This window comes from Haliaeetus leucocephalus, unplaced genomic scaffold (assembly GCF_000737465.1).
Source record: "Haliaeetus leucocephalus isolate CR32 unplaced genomic scaffold, Haliaeetus_leucocephalus-4.0 Scaffold173, whole genome shotgun sequence".
Classification (NCBI taxonomy): Eukaryota; Metazoa; Chordata; class Aves; order Accipitriformes; family Accipitridae; genus Haliaeetus; species Haliaeetus leucocephalus.
In genome coordinates this window covers 14,986,037-15,013,161 of record NW_010972609.1, presented here as the reverse complement: position 1 = coordinate 15,013,161, position 27,125 = coordinate 14,986,037, and the positions used below count along the sequence as shown (strand labels likewise).

General features: G+C 41.8%; 1 protein-coding gene across 1 annotated transcript in view; it reads left to right on the top strand.

The window, feature by feature from the left end:
* KCNQ1 (potassium voltage-gated channel, KQT-like subfamily, member 1) overlaps positions 1-15,456 on the top strand; it is a 368,288-nt gene extending 352,832 nt beyond the window's left edge. Inside the window, exon 16 of the mRNA XM_010563880.1 lies at positions 15,256-15,456. Within this exon, the coding sequence (XP_010562182.1) occupies positions 15,256-15,456 (201 nt within the window). The remainder of the gene's footprint in view (positions 1-15,255) is intronic.
* Positions 15,457-27,125: the final 11,669 nt, after the last annotated feature.

Below are 27,125 nucleotides of genomic sequence, written 5' to 3'. Positions count from 1 at the left end.
GTGCTGGTTGACAGCCGGCTGAATATGAGCCAGCAGTGTGCCCAGGTGGCCAAGAAGGCCAATGGCATCCTGGCCTGTAACAGAAATAGTGTGGCCAGCAGGAGCAGGGAGGTGATTGTTCCCCTGTACTCGGCACTGGTGAGGCCACACCTTGAGTACTGTGTTCAGTTTTGGGCCCCTCACTACAGGAAAGACATTGAGGTGCTGGAGCGTGTCCAGAGAAGGGCAACCAAGTTGGTGAGGGGCCTGGAGCACAAGTCTTATGAGGAGCAGCTGAGGGAACTGGGGCTGTTTAGCCTGGAGAAAAGGAGGCTGAGGGGAGACCTTATCGCTCTCTACAACTACCTGAAAGGAGGTTGTAGCGAGGTGGGTGCTGGTCTCTTCTGTCAGGTGGCTGGAGAGGAAATGGCCTCAAGTTGTGCCAGGGGAGGTTTAGGTTGGATATTAGGAAAAATTTTTTACTGAGAGGGTTGTAAGGCATTGGAACAGGCTGCCCAGGGAAGCCGTTGAGTCACCATCCTGGAGGTATTCAAAAAGCGCGTAGACGAGGCACTTCAGAACATGGTTTAGTGGGCATGGTTGATGGTTGGACTCGATGATCCTGAAGGTCTTTTCCAACCTAAGTGATTCTATGATTCTGTTGTTTCCATTTCCTCGGCCATGAGTACTGGGTATCATAAAGCATTTTGAGGCTTGGAGGTCAAAAATGAAAACAGGAGCACTTGGTTTTTTTATCATTTTTATTATTCCCACTGTTGTTCGGCATCTATCTTAAAACTTACATATAATTTGAGAAGATTATTTCTTGATTTGAAAAGACTGCTGCTTGAATATATAAATCAACAATGCAGGTACTGTAAAGTAAAAAGGAGCAACTTAGACCTGAAAGGAACTGGGATGCCTGAGACTGAATTAAACTCCTTTCACATTTCAGAGCAGATGCATCAGAGCTGAAATTGTTAGCCAAATCACGTAAAGCCATCCTTGAAAATGGATGAAAATGTCTTAATTAATTCAGAATGATGTTAGCTTTTTAATCTCTAAGTTCCTTAGTAGGTGCTATCTGACAACCTTTTTTCAAAGGCTGCATGATTAAGGGTGAATGAATTGCTCCAGAGTAGCTGGTTACTCTCTCTGTTGGACGGGGGGAAAGATGCTACTTAGCAAAAGAGACTAGCAGAAGAAAGAAGATAAATAACTCCATAGTAACCTCTTTCATTCTTTCAAGGAAAATATGCAAAGGGAAAATAAGAAATGCCTGCAGCTAAACTAGTTTGTGTGGTGATACTCAGATCCTCTAAGTAAAGCACGGTCTGGCTTCTATGAACACAAATGATCAATCTCCAGGAGGAGCGGGCTGCAGCTTGCTTCAGAAGGCAGGGTGCTGATTCTCTGGTGGTCACCTCCCGGAGTGCCCCTGTCAATGAAGTCCTTCCCGACTGATGCCCAAGACAAATTTGGTCCCTCTGTGGAGGACCATCCGTTAGATGACAATTAAAGTGATGTCTCTCATCACCTGCAACCATTGAAGATCCTGTAGCACTCTGTCTGTCTTAGACACGGTTGGGTAGCTTCTCTCTGCCATCGTGGTGTTCTCCTATGCTTTCATCATATGACTACTCTTTGATCCTGTCTGTAAATGCTGTGGAGTGTTACCGTGTACTGTGAAACAGATGCTGCCTCCCATTTCAGAGAAGCTACATTTTGTTATTGATTTAAGAGGGGCTAGTGCAGCCCTTAATGGCAGGGGCTTGAGGGGAGAGATCCAGCTACGTGTTCGTGCTCCTCCTTTGCGCAATTGATAACAGTTCTGGTAGGAGGTGGGAGTGGAGAAGGGAAATGTCACAAAGCTTTATGTGCAAGACTGTCACCACCTCTGCCTGAAGGATCTTCCAGTATTTCATCATGTGTAGCCTGTATGTACTGTGTTATCTTGTGTAGAAGCCTCCTCTATCATTGGATAAAATTACAAAGCCCAAATACTTTTTGTTTTGAACAGTAATGATCATCATTATCTTAAGAATGAGCAATCCAGGCTACTACCTATGAACCAGAAGAATAGCAAGAGGTGGAAGCACATCTAACATCTGGAGCTGGGCAGATCATTTAGTCTTCAAGCCTGTCATGATGATTAATCAGCTAGGAAAGACCGCGAGCCTTTTGCTTCCACCACTGAGCAGTTGCTTACACTGCCAATAGATCCACTTTTTGAGTCACAGTTTACCAGTCCAAATAAATGCCCAGCCTGGCTATATTCCTAGAAGAAGTTATTGACAAAGAAAAGCACTAAGGATTTTTTGTTATCTTTTTCATCCATTACATTTTTCTAACACATTATTTTATCAGAAACATTTGTTTACTTTTGAAGTCATTATAGCTTAAAATGTTATGGAGAAGAGCCTTGATATCTTAACTGACTCAAAACCAGGGGGAAACTTGCAATGGAACCAATTTGGAAAGTTAACCCATGCAGAACTTGTTACTGGCAGCAGCCACTCATTTCAAAATGAGTCAAGCCCTCAAAGTGTTATGAAATTGGCTTAAAGCCATAAGGTTGTATTTAAGAAAAAAAAAAAAAGGGAAACCTATCAGCATCTCTAAAGTCTAGTTTCTGAGACCTTGGTGTACACAGAAGACCTGTTTTCAAGGTTTCCTGTGCAATAATGTTGGTTAGAAGCTAACTCTGGAAATTGAAGCTGGTATTCTCGCATAGCTGGTTGGCTTCAGAACTCGGAATTTAAAGAAAAATGTCTAAAACTACAAAATGCATAACAAAATAATCACTTCATTTCCCCCAAATTCAACTGGCAGAGCTGTTGAACTCCTGCAGGCATGGTAATGACTTTGTATGACCCATGAAATTTGACTGAAAACCCTTCTTCATTAGCAGTTGGTTGCCTTTGTTGTAGTTTTGCTCCTGGTATCCATAAGATCTACTGGTTTGCCTTTACAAATAATACCATGACAGCCAACAAGCAGTTTCTTTTCCTTTTAAACATGGATTTCCACTGGTAAAAATACTACGTTCTAGTTCACTCGGTGCTTATTAGCTGGCTTCTGATTGATTGTATCTGCCTCCACTTTTTGAAGCAGTCAGTAAACGAATGAAATGCTGTTTTGGGGTGTCCAAGGCAACTTGATTTTAGAGGGCGCAGAGAACCTGCATCTTCTCTGGGTTTCAGTGGTTTTGCTGGGTGCTTACTTTTCTACAAAATGAAAGCATTTTTATTTTTAGAGTATTCTGAAGGAGGTATTTCCAAGGATACGATTTCAGCAGAATCAATGGCGGTTGGAAAGGCTAGGGGAGTAGAGTGGGCTCGCAGACTTTTTAACACCAATAAATTTCACCTCTGATCTCTGTGCAGCCCCTGGGAATGAAAAGTGCCTTTGGAATTGTGTGTGGTTTTCTTTCGTTCCACTGAGCTTTCCCACTGAAATTTTCTGTCTTGCATCTGTGTCTTTGTAAAGCTTAATGCAATGGCAAAACAAGAGGCCGCCTCCTTTCTGAGGAGCAGACTCAAGCATACAAGAATACAGCCCTGGTTTTATGTGTTCAGAATGGGTGCAAACTTGCCACCTTATTTATCACCAGGATTTCTAACCTTCAAATGCCATGGCCCATAAATGACTTCTCCATAATAATATTTATCAAAGTATTTCTGGTCTAATTATTCATGCTGAGCTTGTTCTCTAAAAATTTCTCTTGAAAGAATCTTTTTAAAGATTTTTTCTTTTGAAAACAAATTCATGACCACATCAAACACAGATTCATGTTGCCGTTGGTTTAATTACCAGCAGCCCTCAGGGAATCTCAAAACTCACTGTTGTTATAATTGCTTCTCTCCCTTTCTCTCCCCCACTCCTTTTCCTTGATTGCTGCAGAAGTCATCGTATGGTTATTAATTTTTCAAGCTCATTTTAGATACAAAGGAGTTTATGTCCTTTTTTGCCCATATAGTAACTATCAAATCATAAACAATGAGTAGATTATGGGTGCTAAAAAAGGAACTGGCCAAAAATCTTTTTTTGAAAAAACAGTTAAAATCATGTTGTTTTTTAACATTTTAAACAAAAAGCACGTAGTGGTGCCCTTCCCTACTCATGCCATGCCATAAGATCAGTTCGATAACCTGTGGATGTGTCTCACTTCCTATTCCAACCAGAAAACCCAGTGCACCTAGTCTGGCTTTATTCCCTTTGAAAAGCAGTATGGATGCCTCATTTGGGTGAAGCATGAAACATAACATAAGCGATGCTGACCTAACTCAATGTGATACATGGCATATTTGCTTTAAAAAGAGCAGCAGTCTCAAATCTGGTTTGAATTAGGAAAAGCGTTTGAGAGAAAGAAAGGAAAAAGGGAACCGTTTCGTAGCAGGCATCTGAAAAATAACAGTTTGGAGGAAGGAGGAAAAATTGTCAGGCAAAACCTAACAGTTAAAGCTGAAAAATGTATTTCTAACACTGGGGATTATGAGTGTATATCTTCTTCTTTGTTTTTTTAAAAAATAAAATCTTGGCAACTTAAGTTCATACTATGATGATCCAGGATGAGAACAGCTACTCAATGGTGAAATTATCAGCAGTACTCCAGCAAGAGGTTATTAGTCATAGTCCCAGTATCATATGAGAGCAGAGCCAAGGATTCAAGAAGCAAAACATTCCCCTTTGGAGAGAGGTCAAGATTAGTCACTTTTGTTTTCTTTAATTGGTGAGGGTAGTAGGGGGGGTGGTTTGGTTTGGGGTTTATTTTGTTGTGGAGAAGAGTTTGGGACATATTTTTATGCTAGTTGGGTCTTTTACTCTTTTTTTTAACCCTAAAGTGTTGTAAATATGCCACTGTTCCACATTGGAAACAGGAATCTACAGCTAAGAGAAAGCTGTTGTCTGATAGCCAAACTTCTGACAACAAAAATATGGAGTGATATTCAGAGGCTGTACTGCCGTGATTAAACCAGCAGAAAGAGTCCTCCAGAGGCAAGTACCACAGGGAGTTTTCTTCCCATCTGTGGAACTGAAGCATCTGAAATATAAGTGCCTGTTAGCTAAACAGAGAGTCTTTCTTTCCTCTGCAAACAGGTACCGGGGTGCTCAACCAGAAGGACACAACATAGGAATGTTTTGCTGAACAAGAATATGGTCGAGAATGAGAAAGCAATCAGTTTTCCAACCTTCTGTCTCATTAAAAAACAGGAAAGTGCTTTGAAGTTTTCTTTGAGATCTGAAGAAGATTTGCCCAGGACAGGGGGAAAGATTTTTAAGGTTTTGTTAGAGCTTCTCCTTCCAAGTTGAAGTTAAAGATGTTTAGCGTATCTGAAGGTGGGCCATTAACTTTACTGCCTCAGTTTTCCCCACTTTGTGCTAGCAATAACAGTACATATCTACTGCGGTGTTCTGCTGTGTAGGTACACAAAGGTTCACACAGTGCTTTGGATGTAAGTTGCACTAATGTCTGCCATTTATTCTATAACTATAGCCAAACTATTGCATAAAGATAAGGGGCTTTTATTCCTGTTTTCTTTGATCAATACTTCCCTTATATTTCTTGTTATCTCAAGTCTGTTTGACATCCTCTCAATTTAAGCATAATTTGGGAAACTGTTTATGATGATGGTGCTAGATGGATGTCCAGTGATTTTTGTGGATACATAAACTTCTCATACTTTTGGTATCATTAATTCACCCATAAGGAACGAATCCCTCTCTTCTTGCCAACTTGTGTCTTATTTTCAAATGGAAGACAGTTGTGTCTGGTCAAAGAGATATTATTTCCTGAAGGTGGGGTTATAGTAAATAAGATAAGCAAATTGTTGAAAAATCCAGAGTATTCAATTAATAGGATAGGGGGATTTTATCTTCTTTAGTAGCTTCTGATAAAAGTTATATTTAGAGACAAGACCCTAAACTTCACTTTCCTGGCTTCATGCAAGGAGAGAAAAACATTCCAAGCTCCCTTGTTCATCTACTGATATTCTGGTAATTTAGAGGAAAGGGTTAAAAAAATTAAATATCTGACCTTTGTAATATTTTCGAGAAAAAAATGCTGTATCCTGAGGCAGTGCTGGGCCAAAGACTGTAGGTTTTGGACACTGTCCTAACTTGAAAATTTCCATGTGTTTTAAGTCTTGTCTCATTTATCTACAAGAGTCAACCACAAATTTTAATTGCTTGGCTATAGCCCTCTGGATGCCAGATAGATCTGTGAGCGCTGCACACATCTGGGCATGCATTCAGTACTGCAAGGCCAGCAGGACTGGTCTGGGAGCTTGAGGAGCGACGAGCAAGCAGAGGGGCTTCATGGCCCAAATCTACACCTAGATCTAAGAAATATTCTCAGGAAGAGCTGATTTCCAATAGTTTGGATGTTTTAAATAAGCCAAATACTTTTGCAAGAACTTGTTAATAGCAGCAACAAAAGTACTGAACCAAGGCCACCATTCTCAGCTCTGTCTTCTCAAGCAGCTGCCATATCCAGTCTCTGCTTCTTACCATCCCTTCCAGTCACAACCATTGTGGTCCACATTTCTGTCTTGACTAGCAGCATTTTAGGTCATGCCTTTCCAACTTTTTTTACCCTCAGGCCCTTCTGAATCCTCTCCACTTCTAAAATAAACACTGTCCCAAAAGCTTTCCACATTTTGAGGTCTTGTACACTATAACAGTCCATGGCCAAGTGTATTTCACTCTCCCGTAACTTAATTCTTCCATTTGCTAATGTCCTACTGACCTCCTTGTTAGAAGGAGTGGTATGTATTCATCTTACCTTGCTTCCTTTAATCAAGCAGCAAGTTATAGCCACATAATTTTATGAAGGTGACATGTAAAAAGCAAATCAACCTGTGTGTTTGTAACTTTTGATTTCTATTTATTTCTCATGAAGCTCAACAAGGCCAAGTGCAAGGTCCTGCATCTGAGTCAGGGCAATCCCAAGCACAAATACAGGTTGGGTGACCAGTGGATTGAGAGCAGCCCTACTGAGAAGGACTTGGGGGTGTGAGTTAATGAGAAGCTTAGCATGACCTGGCAATGTGTGTTTGCAGCCCAAAAAGCCAACCATATCCTGGGCTGCATCAAGAGAAGCGTGACCAGCAGGTCGAGGGAGGTGATTCTCCTCCTCTACTCTGCTCTCATGAGACCCCACCTGCAGTACTGCCTTCAGCTCTGGGGCCTCCAACATAAGAAGGACATGGACCTGTTGGATAGAGTCCAGAGGAGGGCCAGGAAGATGATCAGAGGGCTGGAGCACCTCTCCTACATAGACAGGCTGAGAGAGTTGGGGTTGTTCAGCTGGGAGAAGAGAAGGCTCTGGGGACACCTTACAGCAGCCTGCCAGTACCTAACGGGGGCCTACAGGAAAGATGGGGAGGGACTTTTTACAAGGGCATGTAGTGATAAGACAAGGGGTAATGGCTTTGAACTGAAAAAGGGTAGATTTAGATTAGATGTAAGGAAGAAGTTCTTCACTGTGAGGGTGGTGAGGCACTGGAACAGGTTGCTCAGAGAGGCTGTGGCTGCCCCATCCCTGGCAGTGTTCAAGGCCAGGCTGGATGGGGCTTTGAGCAACCTGGTCTACTGGAAGGTGTCCCTGCCCATGGCAGGGGGGTTGGAACTAGATGATCTTTAAGGTCCCTTCCAACCCAAACCATTCTATGATTCTATGATTTTCATAAGTTTTAAGATCTTAAAGGAATTGCTCTCTTATGTAAGCACAACATCTGTTGTTGCCACTTGTTTCTTTGTAGGTCTCATTTAATAGTTCCTCTTGTACCTGAAGTTTTGCCTGCTGCTGATCTGCAGCATTTGTTCGCATAAGGATTATGTATGTGAGTTTTGTGTAAGTGGCTGGAAATAGTCAAAGATAGCTGTGAAGGTTTCTGTTTTATTGCATAACATCTTCAGATGCTGCTGTTCCTGAAGGCTGTATCTTCATTTTCATTTGGGGAAAAACAGCAGTATCATAAAAGAGGCATTTATAAAAACATGCTGCCAATATTCTGTGTTTGGTAACATATATGCTGTATTTTATACTATATTTATTTAATCACATATTACTGAAGTGGCTTTTTCATATCAGTTTTTCAGTTTTTGACCTTTCAGAGCATGTCTCTTACTATTGTTGGTTTCAAATAGAATTCAAGGGAGACTTCTAACCTGAAAAATGGCATTATGGTTGTAATCTACACTCTTTCAAGAATCATGAAAATCCACATGAAAGAAATGGAGCTGAGTGATTAGTTAACCAGAGATGCCATATTTCCAGAAACTTTGAGGAAGCTTTTAGAAAAAAATGTTTTTCTTTGGGGAAAAGGATATTTGGAAAGGAGAAATAATTCTCTGCAGTATAGTTACTTGCTTATCAGAATTGCTCTCCAACTTCTAATGGAAAGAAAGAATGCATAAATCAAGCCTGTCATTTCTCCCATTTCCTATAGCTTGAGCATCTGGTACCCTAGAGCTTGTGCTGCACAATCAGGACAAATTCTTCAAACAAACAAAAATTACTTTGAAATGCCTCAAGTGTTATAGTCAGTAATCAAATGGTCACATGCTGGTGTTACCAGTTTGTTTTACTTCCCAACATAATTAAGAAAAATATGTGACAAAACTGAGTTTCTATATGGTGCATTAAGAATTTACTATGCCAAGTCAAGCCCTTTTTAATAGCAGGTCACTGATATCAAGGTAACTTCTGGAGGATCGGAGCCAGCGACTGGCTTATAAATCCCAGTTGTTTCTGAGCTCTGACCCTGACTTAGTGACTCAGAAGTTTCTTCCCAGTCCCAGGTCATCAACCTCTGTTGAAAGCACAAGCAGCATATCCTGATTAATGGTGAATTATCAACAGCCATTTAAGGGTTACTACTACAAAAATTAAGCAGTTTTTTTACACTTTTGAGAAGTGTAGGAGAAATATTTTACTATAAAAATACAGAGTAAGATGAGACCAGCAACAGTCTCAGTTTACTGAAAAAAACAGAACAATTTTTAGTATGTCAAAGCAAAGAAGAGATTGGCACTGATAGCTTTATGCAAGAGGGCTGATTTTAGGACACAGTGTGTAGCAAGTGCCTTTCTTTCCAAAGATGGTTTTTGTCTCAAAGTTATCCATTTTATTTGTCAGTTAAGACAGTGGTTACAGTGTTCATATAATATTTTCATTGACTAGAAAGTGACTTGTCACATGCAACCCTCAAAACCTGTTAATTTTGTTCCTCAGAAGCTCAGCCTTTATATTTTTCTAGCAATGAGTAATCTTACAGTAGAGTGTTTTCTCATTGGCTCCACTTCCCGTATCCTTCCCCAGACGCTGCACACATACTCCCTTCTTTGGCCAACTCTCAAGAGAAAGTACAGACAGTCTGGAGAACAAATCTTCCTTCATGCAGATTACATTCTCCTATAAACACCTCAGCAACGGGTATATAACCTCCAGCAAGACTGCTGCCTAATCTCTGGCAACAAAATAAACAAATCGAAGCCAGAAGCTCTGATAAGGGGATTCGCAAGAATCTGGGATCTTGGATACTGCAAATGGAAGGAAGACTCTTTCCATGATTCTTGAAGAATCATGTACTTGAGGAAAGAAACTTTCTTTAATAGTACTGAAATTGTTGGTTTCTCCTGCCACTATTATAGTTATAGAGAAATGTTTAAAATAAATCCTCTAAGAAGATTCCCATACCTATCCCTGAGCTTCTCTAGAAAGCCACTGTTTAGAAATATTGAGATAGCAAAATATGTAGGGACTTAGCAAGAAGAAGAGCCAGGGAAGCTGATCTCTGAAGCTTCCTCAAATATTCTCAAGAACTTAAATAGGATGGATCCCACCAAAGAAAAATGTGATTTATAACCACACCTTCACATGCAGAACTCACTCTGTTTTCTTAAATACCACTTGATACTGATACCTTCCTTCATATCGTTGCCATTGACAGGTATCATAAATTCTGGAATATTTTTTGCCTCTTATCTTTTCTTCAACTTAGTCATTAGCGTGCCTGATGATGATTTTGTTAACAGAAAGGACATTTTTGTGTGTTTTTCTGAAATATAAAGCTAGCTTATTACTGAGTATTACACTGAATAGCAAACACGTTAGGGATTCTATATAACACTGCTTATGAGGATGCACAGGTGAAGAAAGCATCATTTTCTTTCCCTAGAAGTTTGCCACACTGTAGAGCAATAGGGTCCTCCTTATTAACAGGCCACGCAGAGTGATAAATACATGAAGATCTCCGCAATCTTCAGTTGTTTTGAAAAAGTGCCTTAAACGGTTGGTCCACTTTGAGCTAAAAAGCTTCACTTTCAGGAATGAATGCTACTCAAGATAAGTCAGGGTAGCAGACTTGGGAGACTAATGTTGGAAAAGTAGCTGAAATTTTCCTTTATCACATTTTCGTTCAGCCAAGTGTTGCTTGTGTTCTGGCTTTCCTCTTCTCCTTTAGCAGCTTCACGCTCAGCTCTCTGTATTAAGAACAAGCACAGTCCCCCTGAACCCACTGAGTGAGCACTGTGCTGATAAAAAATCTCTTGATTAAGCACAAATTATTTGTTTATTCAGTCAACCATGTTAAGAACATAGGTAGTTCTAAACCACCATTCTGTCCAAAGGGACTGTGATTTTCACCCTTAATAATATTTACTTTTGAAATCTGTGAGAATGATAATAAAGGGCAGATGAGACAGCTTTAATCGACAGCATTAATCAATCAACCTTGATCCCTCCAGATCATGGAGCAGCGCTTGGCATAACTTATTAGCAGTTTGTGGTCTTTGTGGCCTAAATTATGCCAAACTCCAAATTTTGTCCTTCTGCTTCCCCACTATCCTGAATATCTGTGGCTGAAAATACCATTCCCAATACCATTCCCCTCAGCTCTGTAATTCATCTGTCCTTGCCCCTTCCCAGTAAATCCCTATAGTTAGTTTGGGAGTGGGTCTCCAGAGTGCTGCTCTTTACTCCTCCATTACAGGAGTGCATAAAGGACATTCTCCTCCAGATGCCCCTGGAGCCACTCAGGCTCCTGTGGTTTGTTTTTTGTTTGTTTTTTTTTTTAAAAAAAGCAAGGAAAGAAATTCATTGTTACATTTTATGTTCTGAATCGTACCATGAATTTGTTATGAATGCTTAAAATTACAGGGCATTTAAAATAAATATAATGTGAAGGTCTGCAGAATTTTAATAGATAAATTGCTCATTATTTTGTTCTCTCATCACAGTAACAGTCTCTGTCTTGTTCGCTAGCACCTCCTGGAATGCCTTTGATATCTTTATAAAAGTGGGCATGTCACTTTATACCCAGTTGTAGAGGACTGCTGCTCCTGACAACATGACCTAAGAGGACTTTGTGGTTCATAGGAACGACATCATTGCCACATTGCATGGGGTGTCAGAGTAGACATGTGCCTCCGTGACTTTTTAGGGAGAGCAAAAATCTCTTCTGTAATGTAGCTACATTTCTCATGATGTGCCACTTAAGATTTGTGCTCTAATCTTTCAGCCTTTGTGAAGAACTATTTGGTTTGGGGTTTTTTTTCTCCTCAGTGCACTGCATGGATGGGATTGTTTTATCCACTCCTAAGGGCTAGGTTCAAAACTTGTTTAAATCTGCTTCTCTCCATCTGTGCTCAATCTATGATCCTTGGATTTTTTTTTTTTTTTTATTATCTCAGAGGATGGAAAAATCTTGTTTTCATACAATATTTCAGTAAGACTTAGGAATAACTGTGGTGTGTAATTTCTGTAGAGTTTCAAACACTGCTTCCTCTCCCCAACAACTATAAAATACAAAGGAAATTATTTGCATATAAAGAATTTGATCATCCAAACACCATGCTTCTAATGAAACATAAATCAGCTAGAAAGAGCTTACTTAGTTTTTCCTAAAAGAAACAAATCAGTCTGAGTTATTTTTCTATGTAATTAACACTGTTTGCTGTTTTAAGTAGAGGGATCAGAGTTGTCCAAAACAGTTAAGATTATAGCAACATCAGCAGTTTTTCTGTTTGCTTTACTTTTATTCATTCTGGCATCATAGCTAATTTCTAATCAAGTAAATGTGTTTGAAAGTATGATTCACAGGAGATGATACACTTCTCCATGCTAAGTGCATAAAGCTAGTTTAATAAAAAGGGTATTGCACATGATGCCATTTTTCTAGTGGGTATAGTTATCTCTGCAGCAAACAAGTGAACGATGTATTTCAGGATGTGTGTTTGGATGACGACGGGCAGATTGGGCATGTTAATAAGCGAGGCTGTTCACCAGCAAGCCTCTTATTCTTGTACATCAGAGGCCTGTGATGACAGTAGATGTTGCCTTCTGCTGGCTTTTACTTCCCTCTTTAAAACGTCTCATACTTTAAGCAGACACACCTTTGGCAGAACCGAGGATGGGGGCCCATCATCCCATTGCTGTCTCATTTGCAGATGTCACCCCAAGAAGCATGAGCAGAGCAATGTACAGAACTCCAGACTGCTCCTTCTCTTGTAATATCCAAAGAATATGTTACTATTTGGGATTGACAACTCAGTCCAAGATTGATCCAGAGCCCACTGAAGTCACTGGAAGTCTGTGATTGCCAAAAACTACCACTGACTTCAGCATGTCTTAGAGCAAGCCCTTCACGGGCGCAGAACTCCCTGGGAAATGGCTTGCTTTATTGGAAAGCAAAACTGATTAAACAACAATTAAACACAACCAGTCATCTGGACCTCCCTTCACAAAAGCTTTGTGGCTTTAGAGCCCTACCCCAATAAGCAGCAACATGGAAGACGAAGGTCTTTACTTTTTATCTCAGATGGCTCGGCTCAATAGCAATTAGCTTCTGCCTCTGCTTCTGTGGGCCTCCTGCAATCCACAGCTGCAGCGGCCAAACCTTGTTCCCTAGAAAAAATTAGACAATTATCTGTGGGAATTTATTTCCCAGCAAGAATATTCACATCTCACTTCTCTCCAGTACTTCATCACCAAGATGCACAGCTGTTGAAGGACTATCCAGATCTCAGTCCAATCTACTGTCATGTTCAATAGCTCATCACTGCAAGAGTTTCATAAATGCACATTTTCCAGATATATCTTCAGTCTGTGTTTCCTCTGGTAATCCCTGCATGGAATCACAAATTAAGAAAAATATATATAAAAATCCCCTAGTTATTTTAGAATAACTAGCAAAAGCACATTTCTTGTTAGAGGAAAAGTTGTCCTTCGGGCTCTGAAGATAGCGGTTTGTCTGCAGTCTTCCACTACAGACCTTCCAGCACAGCAGTCTCAGAAAGCAAGTGATACCTGGGCAGTGGGGGATGGAGGAATGAGGTATTTCCGCAGGCTTCACTAGCACCGATTTGTACTGTCATGCTTGGAGCATCATGAGTTTGCCACTTGTGATGAGCACCATTTGGGCAAAGCGTGCCTTTTTTTAAGGGACTGAACAAATAGTGATGAAATGAAAACCTGATGATCTGCTCAATTTTCCATCTGTATTTCCTTCTAGAAATCTTGAACTTACATGTTCTTCAGCTTCCTCATTTGAAGAATCTCATCTTTCAACAGCCATTTCCATCCAGAATTACTAGTGTTTCATGTACCATCTAGGGTGCTTTGCCTAATGTTTTCAAAACCAGCTGCAAAGTATAAATCTCTGGCACCTCATATTTTTAAATCGCTGTATCTGCTTCCCTACCAGTTGTACAAAGTGTTTGAAAAAAACAGCATTTTCTCTACGGTGGAAAAACATTTTAGTCTCTGCTGAAATCCTCCAGGTTTGTTGATGTTCTGTTCAGCCTTACTGTCTTTTACTATCCTGTGTGATACTTGGATGATAGCCAGGCACATATAAATTGCTCCCACTCATGCTCTCTCTGGCGGTTTTATGTGCCTTTCACTACTTTCTAGCAGATATTTTAGGCAGCAATTTATTCCTATCACGGTTTTTTCTGCTTACTTTCTTTTCCCTTTTTAAAACGTATTATACATCTTTTTGCCTAGAATTTACTTAGTGTTTTAGGATCCCTGTGGATCGATGGGTCAGAGACTACAACAGCAAAATCGAGGCTTTCTCGTTATGCTTGTACAAGGGAGTAGGCAGACTCTTACTCCCCAATTTCAACGCTTGCCATGCCAAGGGGCAGAGAGTGGGCAGGACTTCGAAGCTGGAAATGCCCGTCTTCCCCTCGGGACATCTCGCTCAGTACACTGGAGTCAGCGCAGAGAGGAGGCTTCCCATGCCAGATAAAAAGGGTGATACAGGTTACTTCTTGACTGGAAAAGGCGAGAAACTAGAGACTGAATCTGTGGTGCTCCTAGAAACATTTAATTCTTGATTTTCCTCCGAGTACCATAAATGTAACCAAAAGAGTCTAAATTTTGGACAAATCCGTAACCTAGCCTATGTTAGGTATCATGATTTTTCATTATATTTTCTCCTAAAGGTTAGAAGAAAGAGCAGAAAAAGCAAAAAAGAGGAAATAAATAATTTAAGAAGCTTCTGTCTACAGGCAGAAGAAAATGAGCATTATGGATTCAGGCTGAACCTTCCCCTGCAGCCCCCCAGATGAAAAATCAGCTTTCACCCATCTTAGGAGAGTTTCTGGCTTGCTGTGAATCATGTCATTCAAACGGCAATCCTAGCGAACGCTGTGTCATTGGGGGGGGAGAGTGTAAAACTGAATCATGCCCCACTCCTGACCCTTGCCACAGACCCCAGCTGCTATACACTCACAGCAGCAAAATATCTGTGGGCATTTTGTGGCCTGAGCTGGTAACTGGGCCCAAATGTGACAAAGAGCATTAGTCAGTCCTAGCTTAGAGTTGATTAGATCACTGCAAGTAGAGCAGATATTTACTTGAGCATATTGCTATTATTAAGGCATATAAGCATGTTAGAAGTTTATCAAGTTTTCAAAAAAAATGTGTACACAATAGTAACAAAAAAACACAGAAACTTAGTTCTGGGACTTAGTTCTCTATCCAAGCACATGTCTTTAAAAGCTCATTTTTCATGTGTTCATCCAGGTATAAAATGAGTGTCAAATCGCATACCAGAGGTGAGTATTAACAGGCCTGTCCTCATCCAACTTTGACCTATTGCATTAAATTTCTAATGCTCTGTTAGATGATCTGTGGCGTCTTCATAGAGGTTGTTGTGATCCTGATTAAGAAAGCTCTCATTTTAATATTGCATTTGTATCACACGATTTGTTACAGTTTTCTCACATGCTGCTACTAAACAAACCTTCTCTTTGCCCTTGCAGGTTACACAAATGGACCAGAAACTGAACCTCATTACAGATATGCTGCATCATCTGGTTTCCCGTCAGCAGGGGGATCAAGGAAACAACAGATCATCTCAGAGAGGCAACAATGTCAATTCAGATCTTTTTCTCCCTAATAACACTCTGCCGACCTATGAGCAACTGACAGTACCAAGAAGAAACGAAGATGATGTATCCTGATGTGGTATAAGTCTGGGTTGGGTTCTTCCCACCTTTCTCCTTTAAATGGGACTGAATGTTGAGAACCTGGAAGGAATTAAGTTCATCAGCCATCCAAGAAAACACGCTCAAACTGTATCTATACCACTAGTCTCAAACACGCTCTTCTAAAGCCGCTCGTAATAGCCGAAGGATTGCCAGGCTGTCTTTCTTCTACCAGGCAAAACTTACTGAAGCTCCACATTGATTTTGTTCATTAGCAAATAATCACAACTCGTTATTTCTCAGAAAGACCAAAATGATGTAAAGACAAGCAAAATGGCAAGGATTTAGAGCTCCTTTAATAATAATAATAGTAATAATAATATTCTAATAATACTTGAACTTAGATGGAAAAAGTGCATTCTGTTTATGAATCTGCAGATAGCAATATATTTCTACTACTAAGGTTTTTAAAACAAACTAGGATAACTTATGTTGTTTTTACTACATAAACGTACACTAACATTCTAGAGAATGACAAACCACATACTGAATGATTTGCTTTTTTTCTGTTTTATTTTAACATTGCTGCATAAACAGTTATCAGATAATGACCAGATTTTTTAAATCTGTTTTTCTTCAGGGAGGAACTAATCCTTAATCTGGAGCAATACTATTTATAGTGGAAAGTGCTATAGATTTTTTAAGATATCAGTTTTTCATGGGGAGACAATAAAGTATTACATAGAAAAAATGATTCTGCTTTCTAGAAAATTGTTGCCAAAGAATTTATATATAAATAGAAAACACAGTGGTCTGAATGTACTTGTCCTGAAATAGCTTTTTAAAAAGAAGGCCCACTGCTTCATAAATCTTCTGCTTTTTAGCTTACAGTCGCCAAGAATAGTACAAGAGGCTGAAGTCACTGGACTTGCTGGTCAAGTGCTTGAGCTGGCCACTGCCTGAGCATCCATAATCCTTGCAGAAATTGAGGCCCCAGTTCAGGAAAGCACCTCTCATCCAGACAGCATATATGACAATTTGAATAGTTTCCTGAATAATGTCTGGAGAAATTCAACTCCCTACAAGAGTCATTTGGTACTGAAAAGTGCCAGCTCTAATTTAGAGGACTGAGGGCCTCAGCTACAACCTATGGAGCTGAACCACATTACCCCACATGATAGCTGCAATAAAGCCAGCAGTGTTTGGCTCACTGTGATTTTTCGCACACACAACATGAGAAGGATTTGGGCTTTGATTACTAAGGTTGAAATTTAGCCCTTGCAGGTAGTTATCACCTGTACCATATCAGCCCTGCTTTGAACGTGGAACATCTCTAAAGCGGACAGAGTGTCAGGAAAATGTATTTAGTCCAATGTGGTGGTGGTGGTAGCCTGTACTGCTGGCAAAAGAAGGAGATGTAGACAGATTTATCAGCTCTTGCACTTTGAGCATCATGCACATCCAGTGCACCCTGTTTCCCTCACTGCACAGCCTGTCCCCCATGGTGGTCTCTCTCCCTCTCCTGGAAAACTGATGCCCTAAAGCCTCGTAACTTTGCACAGCAGTTAACGTCACCAGTCTTTAATCTCTTTGAGCAGTCTGAAATACTGATGTGTGATGAACTGAGATCGCAGGAAACCTTCTTATAGTGCTGCTCATATTCCGGGCTTTCTTTTCAACATTTCATCTCTTTCACTTTGACTGCAGAGAAAAGTATACTGTATTTAACTTTACAGATTATGTTACAATTATCCAGCCTTGCTGCTGTACAGCAGATAAATGTTAAGGCTGCAGAAATTTACAGGCATAAACAGAAATTGTATCTGGGCATTATGTTTTATAGGAATCAAAATTATTGTCATGATTTTGAACATTTTTTAAATGAGATTCACGATGTAATTTCAGGTTATCAATCAGCCTGTTAATTTCCTAATAAAATACAGGACAAGAATGCCATGTCTTTTGGTTATTCTAAAATCCAGACACTTGATACACAAAGGAAAGCTGTTGGCTTTGCTTTTCTTTTTTCTTTTAACCCACTGTACAGTGTACAGATGCCTTACTTGCAATGCAGGACTGGAAACCTTCTGCTGATTCTTTACTAGAGAAATAAAGGAAAAACAGGACTTAATCAGCTGGGGTGGCTTTGGGGAGAAAGGTGTGTCTTGTAGCCCTTGCTGAAAGCAGCCATGTCTATGCTTTTCTGTGGGCGTTGTGTTAACCAGAAAATACATCCGTTCCTACCTGTTTGTTCCCAAGACCATACCTACATATTCTGCTTGGCAGCTAATCTGTATGATAACAGTCTGGCATAGCAAACATTTCATGCGAACAATAATTTTCCTTTCTTGATGTGTTAGTTGCTCTATATCCATCCAAAAAGCACTGTTACCAGAATCCTGGGAATAACCAGGTTTTACAGATTCTCAAGGCTGGTGGCAAGTTGTCATGAGGTTGGTGATTCCTCCCAGCTGATCTTTCCAGAAAGAGCACCAGCTCGGAGACCTGCTACTTCAAATCTGATAATCCACCTCGCCCTAAGAAAAAGAAGACGATCCGTTTTCCCAGCTGAAAAGGGATGTCATAAAATGAGCGATCCAAATTTGCCATGCAACTGCCTGGAGCTAGCCATCCCCAAGTGGTCACCAGAGACAGGTCTGACCTCTCTGCCCGGAGGACCGGACTGGATTTATCTTGCCTGCTGGGGCTTCATACCTCAACGACTTCTCCTGGAAGTGAGTACCTCAGCATCTTTCTTTCATGGAGCATTGTGGAATGGCAGAAGCAGGAAGATGAGCTGAACGCTGGACCAGCCTGAAGCAACCAGCCTGCAGTGAGTATGTGTTTCTGCTGAAACCTTATCTGCTGGTGTCCGCTGTTCATCCAAACTGTCCAGAGCAGTAGAAAATGTTTGTAAATAGCTTGAAGGGGGAGCAAAGGAAACTGTAAGGTAGGCAAAGCCTTGACTTTATAATTTTCTACCTCGGTTTTGTAAACTGTGTTAAAATAAAGGCATCCGAGGCTGCAGAAAGGAGACTCTTAGAGCAGCTCCATAGCAGTTTGCATTTTAAGACTGGTGTAAGCTAGGCCTGGATCCCCATCCCTGCCTAAAAAAATAAAGGTCAGCTAAAAAAAAGTCCTCTAAAAGAATGTGAGCTGGCTCAGCTTCCCCAGTCTACCAGGGTCTGGGTTCTGTGCCAGATACGGAAAATAGGAAGCCAGTGACTAGGAGAGGAGGAGAAATGGGGGGCTGCCCAGCTGAAGGTGGTGATGAAAGCTCACCCTGTCTCAGTCCGCAGCAGAGGCAGACGACGGTGCAAGTTTGCAAAAAGAAAGATTAATGGGAGAAGGCGGGGGATGTGTGCAAGGGAGGAAGTTTAGGAGGTGAGCAAAAGCATGGGCTCCTGGTTAGGGGGCTGTGCTGGGATTCAGGAGACAGAAGCACTGTGCCTGGCATCGGCATTAATCTACAGTGTGACCTCAGGGTGAGTGACTTCACCTGTTTGGCCACATCTGTTGCCCCCTCTCCTCCGCTCAGCCCACTTGTCTATTTAGACCACAAATTCCTCGGGACAGGGATGGCCCCTTTCTATGTGTTTGCTCAGCGCCTAGCACAAAGGGACCTGCACTCCGGGGACTTGAGGTACCACTCTCGTATAAATAATTACTCAGGAGGTAAAAGCCACCCTGGAGCCCTGCTATATGCAAAGCCTTTATTATTCTGAGCCCAAGGAGTTTCAGAGTTGGAAGCGCCTGCTGCCAAACTGACAATTAGAGGATGTTGGGGTTTAGATCCCTTTTGACATAGTATCTAACAAAAGAATACCAGAAGTCCGGCCATCACTCATTTTCACTCTTGTATTTTAAAACAGGTTTGCTTCAAATAATGCAATGGGCCAGTGCTATGCTTGAATACTAGCTGAGACAGAAATCTTTGGATGTCAACAGATTAGCCATTTTACTGCAGCAAGTTAAGGGCTGTTGTTGCTAGCAGACACCTCTGGGCTGATTTATCACCCATCAGTTCTGAGGAAGGTGGAAATATTCCAGGGCACTGAGCTGAAAAGGTCTGGGCAAGAAACAAATTTCTTTTTGAAATATAAAAAAGTAAAATACAGGAAGATTTTCTTTTCTGGGAGTTTAAAGGAGAAAAAGTAAAAACAGTTTTAAGCTAATCCTCATGTACCCTGCTGAGATGCATATTACTGTTCTGATTTTACTGATGAGGTAGTAGTTTGGGAAGAGGAGGGGCATTGAGAAGAAAAGGAAAAAGATTAAAGGTCTGATGCAACTCTCATTTAGTCCTACTCCTGTGAAAATTTACTTCTGTGCTTCATTCATGCACAGGAGTTGGGCTATTGTCTACAGTGGGACTACTCAGCCCCTGCGGGTCAATGTAAGCCTTTGCAAGTTCAAAATACGTAGTAAAGACGCCTTTCCATCGTCTTTCATTGGAAGCTGAGCTCTGCTGGGTGTGCAGCGTTGCTTTCCTCATGGTCACAGAGCCATGTGAATTCACAAGTTTCTGCTTCCCATTTCTGTTTTCAAATCATTGGTTTATAATACTCTTGCATGCCACTAGCATTTTCAAGCCACAGCAATTAGAGGTATTTCTTTCCACCTCAGCGATATGAATTTCCTTACCTACCACACTCGAACACAGGCAATGCAATGTTTCTGCACATAGAGCAAAGGCTTTTTAAATGCCTTCCAATTTCGTTTAAAATAGCTTGTGTAACGTTTTGCATCCTGGGCTCCCTGAGCAGCGGCAGCTGTGATGAAGGTGCAGGAAAGGCAGCGAGTTGTTACACCAGTGCAATGTGGAGGTGACACTTAGCTACATCCCAAGAAGCATTCGCTCCCATGCAATAACCAAAAGCTGTTAAGTTCAAATCAAAATTAGCAAGTAATTCTATGAACACTGGCTTTTTTCTGTCTTGTCCAAGGGCTGACATGTCAGCCATGTCCAAGAAGGGCAAATTTCAGCTGAAGCTTTTTTTTTTTGCGGTTGTGATGTAGAGCAAGTTTGTTTTCTGTGTTGTTCCCCTGGTACCCAATGAGATTTGCACTGGTGCTCAGCTTTTCCTCAGCAAGGATGTTGATACCAGGCCACTCTCTCTTCCACCTCAGTGCCTATTTTCACGAAACTTATAAGAACTTAATTATTTTGTAGACCTCTACCCTTCTGACAAGCTGAGTCGAACAAGGCCGACAAGTTCAAAAGTTATTAGGGGGAGGCAAAACAAACACAGCGTGAGCGCATAAACCTTGTTTCCACAGGAACTAGGCCAAAAGTCTTCTCTCGCCCTCCAAAACCAGAGGTCTGGAAGAGATATAACCCCTCACACTGGAGCAGAAGACAACCTCTAAGTCCTGGGGTGAGGACGAGACTGGCAGAAGACATGTTCTTGGGAGTTGGTGGCTCCTGCAAGGCTTGGTGCACCTTGCCTTTGGATCAGCTACTAAAAGATGTTGGAAAATAGTGTTTTTCTTATATTGCTCCCGATGACAGTGACCTAAAAGCTAATACAACAAAATGTTTGGCACCACAACAAAGAAAACGCAGGTGCCAGATAGGCATATTATGAAACACGTCCATGCTTGTTATTGTAATACAGCGTGGTGTCCAGTGAAAAGATGTCTACGTAGCTGGCGAGGGAGCGCTGCCGGGGAAGGGCTGGCCCAAAAGAAACAGCATTGTCGAAGTTCACATCGCTCCCGCATGGGCTGGCAACTGCTGCCTGTGGGGAGAGGCTTCCCAGGGGCCTGACATGAGGCATTATGCTCTCTGCCCGTGGATTTGTGCCTAAGAACTTATCTATAAAGCCGGTCTTGAAACCATCTTGGAGCTGCGTTTGCTTCAGAGCTAGCATTGCTCTGGCGAGCTGCCCAGGGATTTAGGCTCAGTTAATCCAGGCTTGGCTCTCCATGGCAGACACCCGTGGAACAAAGGAAATAAAGCTTCCACGACCCTGTCGAGTTGCTGGTCAATCACTCGGCCAGGTGCAGAAAGTGGGCTAGGCAGCCTTCAGCAAGCTCTCTGGGATCAGAGAGGGGCAAATCCCCGGCGGGGGTGAGCAGATGAATCTTTAGAGGTTTTCTTGCCATAATTTCTTAAGTCTGGGAGCGTCGCGCTCCGAGCCCCCGGTGCCTGTATGTTTCACACAGCCTTTAAAGCCAGCTGTGCTGAAATGCATCGCCACTGCTTTCTGTTCTGGCAATCATAACGGAAATAAAAAAATAAGAAGCTGAGGAGGAAAATAAATTCAATTTTCAGTCCTGCTGTACATTATATCCTTAGGAGTATATTGATCATTAATTTGTAAAGATTAATATGATAGATAGAGTTGTTACAAGCACTACCAGTGCTGTAAGAATGATAAAGACCTACAAAGTATTAGGATTACAAGCAGCTTGTGAGATTCTATCGTCTGCAACTGGTGTTTAAGCATTGCCTAATAATTTATTAGTCCTAGCGATTGCCTAATGGGGTTATTAAATGAGCTGTCTATAAATGGAACCTAAATGTAAATGTGATTCAGATTTTACTCCTTTTGCATCCTTGGCCCTTATTCTGCATGTAAATCTTCTGCTTTGATTCTATCCCTTTTCCTTGATTTCCCTTGGGATTTCCTTCTAAGTGTTAATTGAAACACTGGATGTGGGTTTGATGGGCAGAGGGATACGTGCCCTTCAGATCACTTTTGGGAACCATCAGGTAAGAGTTACCCACATGAGGACTGATCGCAACTGCACGAGGGAGTTTTCTGCAAGCCACAACATCTTCTTAATCATAGTTTGTCTTTTAAAATCTGAATGACAGAAGAAGTGCTTGCCCAGCTGAAACCCTCCTCTGCCCGAGCTGCAGGAGCTGTGGACTCGCAGCCAGTGCGACATGTGCTCACTTGCAGCCATTATAGAGTGGATTTTAAATAACTCATTTGCTTAAATGGTTGCAAATGTTTCTCTGTTATTTCAGTCGACAATCAAGCAAGTATTTTATTTTCCATTTATTTTCTCTCCTGTGCTGTGAGGTGGGGGGATCCTCAGCAGCCACAGGACAGAAACCAGAAGCAGGGGAGCAGAAAGGTGCACCAGAAGACGGGACCTGTCATTAAGAAAAAAGTGCTGCCCCAGGCACACACATTTCAGCCTCTGTTTCTTGCAACTTGAGCATTGCTTTTACTATCCTGTCTGATCTTCTTGCACCCAAGTGCTAAACCTTAATACACCTTTAAAGTACCCTGAAGCGTCCTGAACCTTAATTTCCCTCCAGCTCTCCCACTCCCACGAGCTGATCTGGGGCTTGATCCAGAGCCGGCGGAAGGCAGCGAGGCTTCTGGCTGGCTCCGGTGGCACTTGGGACAGACCCGGGATGTTTCCTGGTGCCTGCACCTCACAGGCGCGTTAGTCATCGCTCCTTGGCGCTGCACAGCCTGTGATTAACATTTCCTTCCTACACCAGTCCTTCAGACTGCCGCTTCAACTCTGATTTTTTTGTTTTCCTCCTTGCCCCCTTCCGAGCCGAAGGGGAGAACAATTCCTGGAAAAGAAAAATGCTCTTTCCCCCGCGTTGCCAAAACCTTCACAGGGACCTTCAGGGAGGAGAGAGGAGACTTTGGAGAACATATGGCTAAAAGCGTTTGGGGGTTTTCAGATGGTAAATGACCGATGAGGTCTCAAAGGGGTTTTATTTATAAATGATAGACTCCTGAGAGAGAAATAATTGCTGCTCTCCCAGGCGTAAAAAAGCAATTCACCTGACATAAAACCCAGGGATAAAATTAGCTAAATGAAAGCTAGATATGGCAACTGTATTAAGCTTTTTTTTTTTCCCCCTGCTGAATGGTGAATCATTTTAATTTTGTTTTCTCCTCCTTTCTTGGAAGGAGGAAAAAAAAGCCAAAGCCAAAGCAGTGCCTTGGGTCTGAAAGAACAGATGGTGCCCTGGGCGGCCCTCCGGAGAGCTCTGCGGCGTGCATTCCTCCACTCCGCCGCTCAGATAACTGAGTTATACAGCACACGACCATCTGGTGTATGACACATCTTGTGTCCCCCGGACAATGCCCCAGCAAACCTCTTCAGGGGAGAGGTTAGTTTCTAGGGTAACAGCAGCATGTGCAGCTCCAGGCCTTATTGAGATTCAGGGCTCCTCACTTGTCCCTATTCTTCTCCTCCCTATTGTTGTCACTTGAGCTTTTGCTGCTTGGTTACTCTGAGACTGACAATATCCATCAGTATTTTGTCCCCGGCCCAGAAACCATTGTCTCCAAATTTTGTTTCATTATTTATGTTTTCAATATCCAATGGTTGGCTGAAGCATCTGCTGTAGAGTGATAAGGCAAGTGCCTATTGAGGAGGACCGCGCTGCTGCCTGACAACGATGGTTTGAATTATTTAGGTTGTGGTTGGACAAGCCTTTGCAAAAGCCAGGGTATCCATGAAGCACTGAGGTGACTTTATTTATTCGTCTGCCTCCGTTTTTGTAGGTGCTCACATCTTTTAATCCAGACCAAAAAAAAAGCTTACAGCCTCCATAGATAAATCAACTCTTGAAGAAGTAGGTCTGCTCATTGACTGGAGGTCTCTGGATTTTTCCTTGCTGGGAACTATTTGGGGAAAAAAAAAAAGGGGGGGGTTCACCTTCCTTTTGGATTTCCAAGGGGTTTCTTCTGAAGTTACTTTGTTTTTTGAGTGCTGATATTCTCTGCTTATTTAAAGAGGCAAGGACTGGACTATAACCATGATCAAGCACAGAGACTATGCATAGTACTCTGGAATTCAGTTTTAGCAACCTAAGTCAGAAGGTTTAATCAGCAAACAGAAGTAGTAGACAGATGTTTTCTCCACCAGTAAAAGACATGTGTCCCACCAAATCCTTTACTCTGTTGCAGAACAATTATATTAGCAGTATTACCTTGCTCAGATACCTATAATTGTCACAGCCAGGCAAAATCCCCCAAATTATTCTTATATGTGCAACAGTGTGTGAACAGTAAACTGTTCATTCAATGGAGTTGAAAATACTCGTTTAAAAAATCAAAACATCAAGCATGAGGTTTAAATAAGTATTAAAAACACACAACTAAGGAAATACCGGTGATGTCTAAGCACAAATGTGCTGAACTGCAGGCCTCAGTCAAGGTATGAGTAAATTTAAAATATTGCATCGTGTCTCAGGTAAAGGTCAAGTATTAGAGAACAAGCAATAACAGTTAAGAGAGGTGCTGTACCCATGTATCACATAATAACAACTACATATATATATATATATATTCATACTGTCTTAAGTTTGCTATAATGTCATGTCTGATTCATTATTTTCACTCATTTATAACTTTCTGGAGTTTTTACTTTCAAACTAACACTTGTAAAATACAGATATATGATCTGAAGGCAATTTTTAAAAAGATTTGCCTAAAACATTTCAGATCTACTATGAGGAAAAGAGGAAAAAAATGTTAGGGTTTTCCCAGCATGAAACAACCTTTGTTTTGTTGACCTCAGAGTTGGTGGCAGAAAATGATGATGAGATGTAACCCTGAGCCAGAAGACTGTTTTTAAATAACCTAGTGAAATTCAGCTTTGAGTTGCAGCATGGTTTGCCCCTGACCTGTTCATTAGGTGTGCCATGGCAGTAAGAGTATTTACTTCATCACATGCTTGAGATGGCATGTGATCATAAAAGTAGAGACCACGCTAGAGTACATGTGCAAGAGGAGATAGAGCTGATCGTGGGCAAGGCTTGCTTAGCTGTGTTTTGCTTGGCAGCTTTCAATAGCGAGGAGGAGGGGCTGGAAATACCCTTGCTTTGTTGTAGATTTGGACAGAGTTCCTATTTTTCTGTCTAACTATTGAAAGTTATCAGCAGTTTGCTCCACCAGAGCCTCTGCGTTATCTTTGTAGGTGTGAAGCCCTCCGTCTTGGCCAGCTGGGAAGGTACGGGCAAAGCACCTGGGCTTGGGGTGTTTGTGAGTACACAGGAAAGGTCCGTACATTGATATCACATAGACTGGAAACTGGGTCTTGGTCGTGCAGCCCTTCTCCCTGTCTCACAGCCCTCCCTACCTCCCCTCTTCCAACCTCGGGGTGTGTGTTGGGGGAGGGGGCTGCAGTCCTGAGGTCCCTCAGCATCTCTCGAGCTCCAGAGCATGAGAACACCTGCAAGTGAACCAGAGCAAGCAGTCCCCTCCTGCAAGAGGTACTCTTGGTCTCAGAATAGTGTCAGGTGAGGTATTTCTTTAGAAATTGTGGAAGCTGCATGCAGTACTGCGCCTTCAGCTGTAGTGCTGTGTAGTAGTCTAGTTACTTGAGCTGGATGAGTCTTTCCTGAAAGTGGCATGGAGCAGAGGAAGGGCAACGAGGGCGGTCAGAGGAAGTGAGAGCCTGTGTTAGGAGTTTCTCTGTCTAACCTAGCAAAGCAAGAGGCTAAGGTTGCTCTCCATAAATAGGTACAGGAAGGAGAAGTGCTGTTTCACACAAAGGACAGTGTTACCACAAGAACAAATACCTAAGTTGTCCACAAATACACTCCTGAAGGTTTCTAAACATCAGAGAAAGGACTTTCTGCAGCAGCACCCCAGTGTAAATACGCAGGGCCAAAACTCCCAGCTTTAAGATGTCACTTGATTAATTTGTGAAAGAGATCATAGGCTATGATTGCCTGCAAGGGCACGGAACTGGTCCGCATGACTCAGGACATCCCTGCTGCTCTGGTATTTTGTAGGTTTTAAAGGCAGAAGAACCAATTAGACCATCTGGTCTGAACTTCTGTACGACACAGGCCATAGATCTCACCCAGTTACTCTTTGCTGAGCCCAGCAATTTGTCTGACTTAAGCGTTATCTTACAAAAAGTCATTCAGTCTTGACATGAAGACACCAAGATCCACTTGTTTCCCTGAGGTTTGTCACAGCCTTAATCCCACCGCTATTAAAATGGACAGCTTTTCTTGTTTTGGTCTGAATTTGTTCACCAGTATCTTTGATTCTTATTAGGCTTTCCACAGACAAATTAAAAAGCCTTCTAGTGTAGGAAATGATCCTGCCTTTGCCAAGATTACAATAAGCATGGTCTGTGAGCAAAGACTAGGGTAAATACACTAACTGACCCAGAAAAGTTGAGGTTTTTAGCCATTCCTTCTATGCTGTACCTTGCACGTTTAGTCATCCTTCTGACACTATGCCTTAGTATTTTAGAAGCTTTTCTGAAAGCAGTAAAATTGCCTCGGTGCCTTGTTGCAGCAGAATCACCCAGGTTTGCCTTGGTGACTGTGGGGTTTTGCACAATTCAGTGGGAAGGCTTTGGGATCCTTAAATATTCTTCATGTGCATTGTGGGGGCAGAGGAAAGGGAGAAGCGGGTAGAAAAGGAGATACTGCAGTATCTCTAGACATGCCAGCTGCCCAGGTTATCTGCAGGCGGTACCCAGAGGACCTCAGTTACGATGGCTGTCAGTCCATACCTACAACAGCACCAAGTGTATTTGAAAGTACTTTAGAAATACTTAGGAAAGGAAAATATGCAGGACAATAAGCAACAGAGTTGGACTCCTGAATGAGGATAGGGCTCCCTACATCTTTTTAAAGAAAAATAAAATGGGATCTGTGCTTTCTGGTTTTTTTTTTTCCACTGGCCAGAGCGTGGTGCTGCCTAATGGGCAAGACTGGTGCTGCTTTCTTTCCTGTATAGTATTATGGCAAGTTC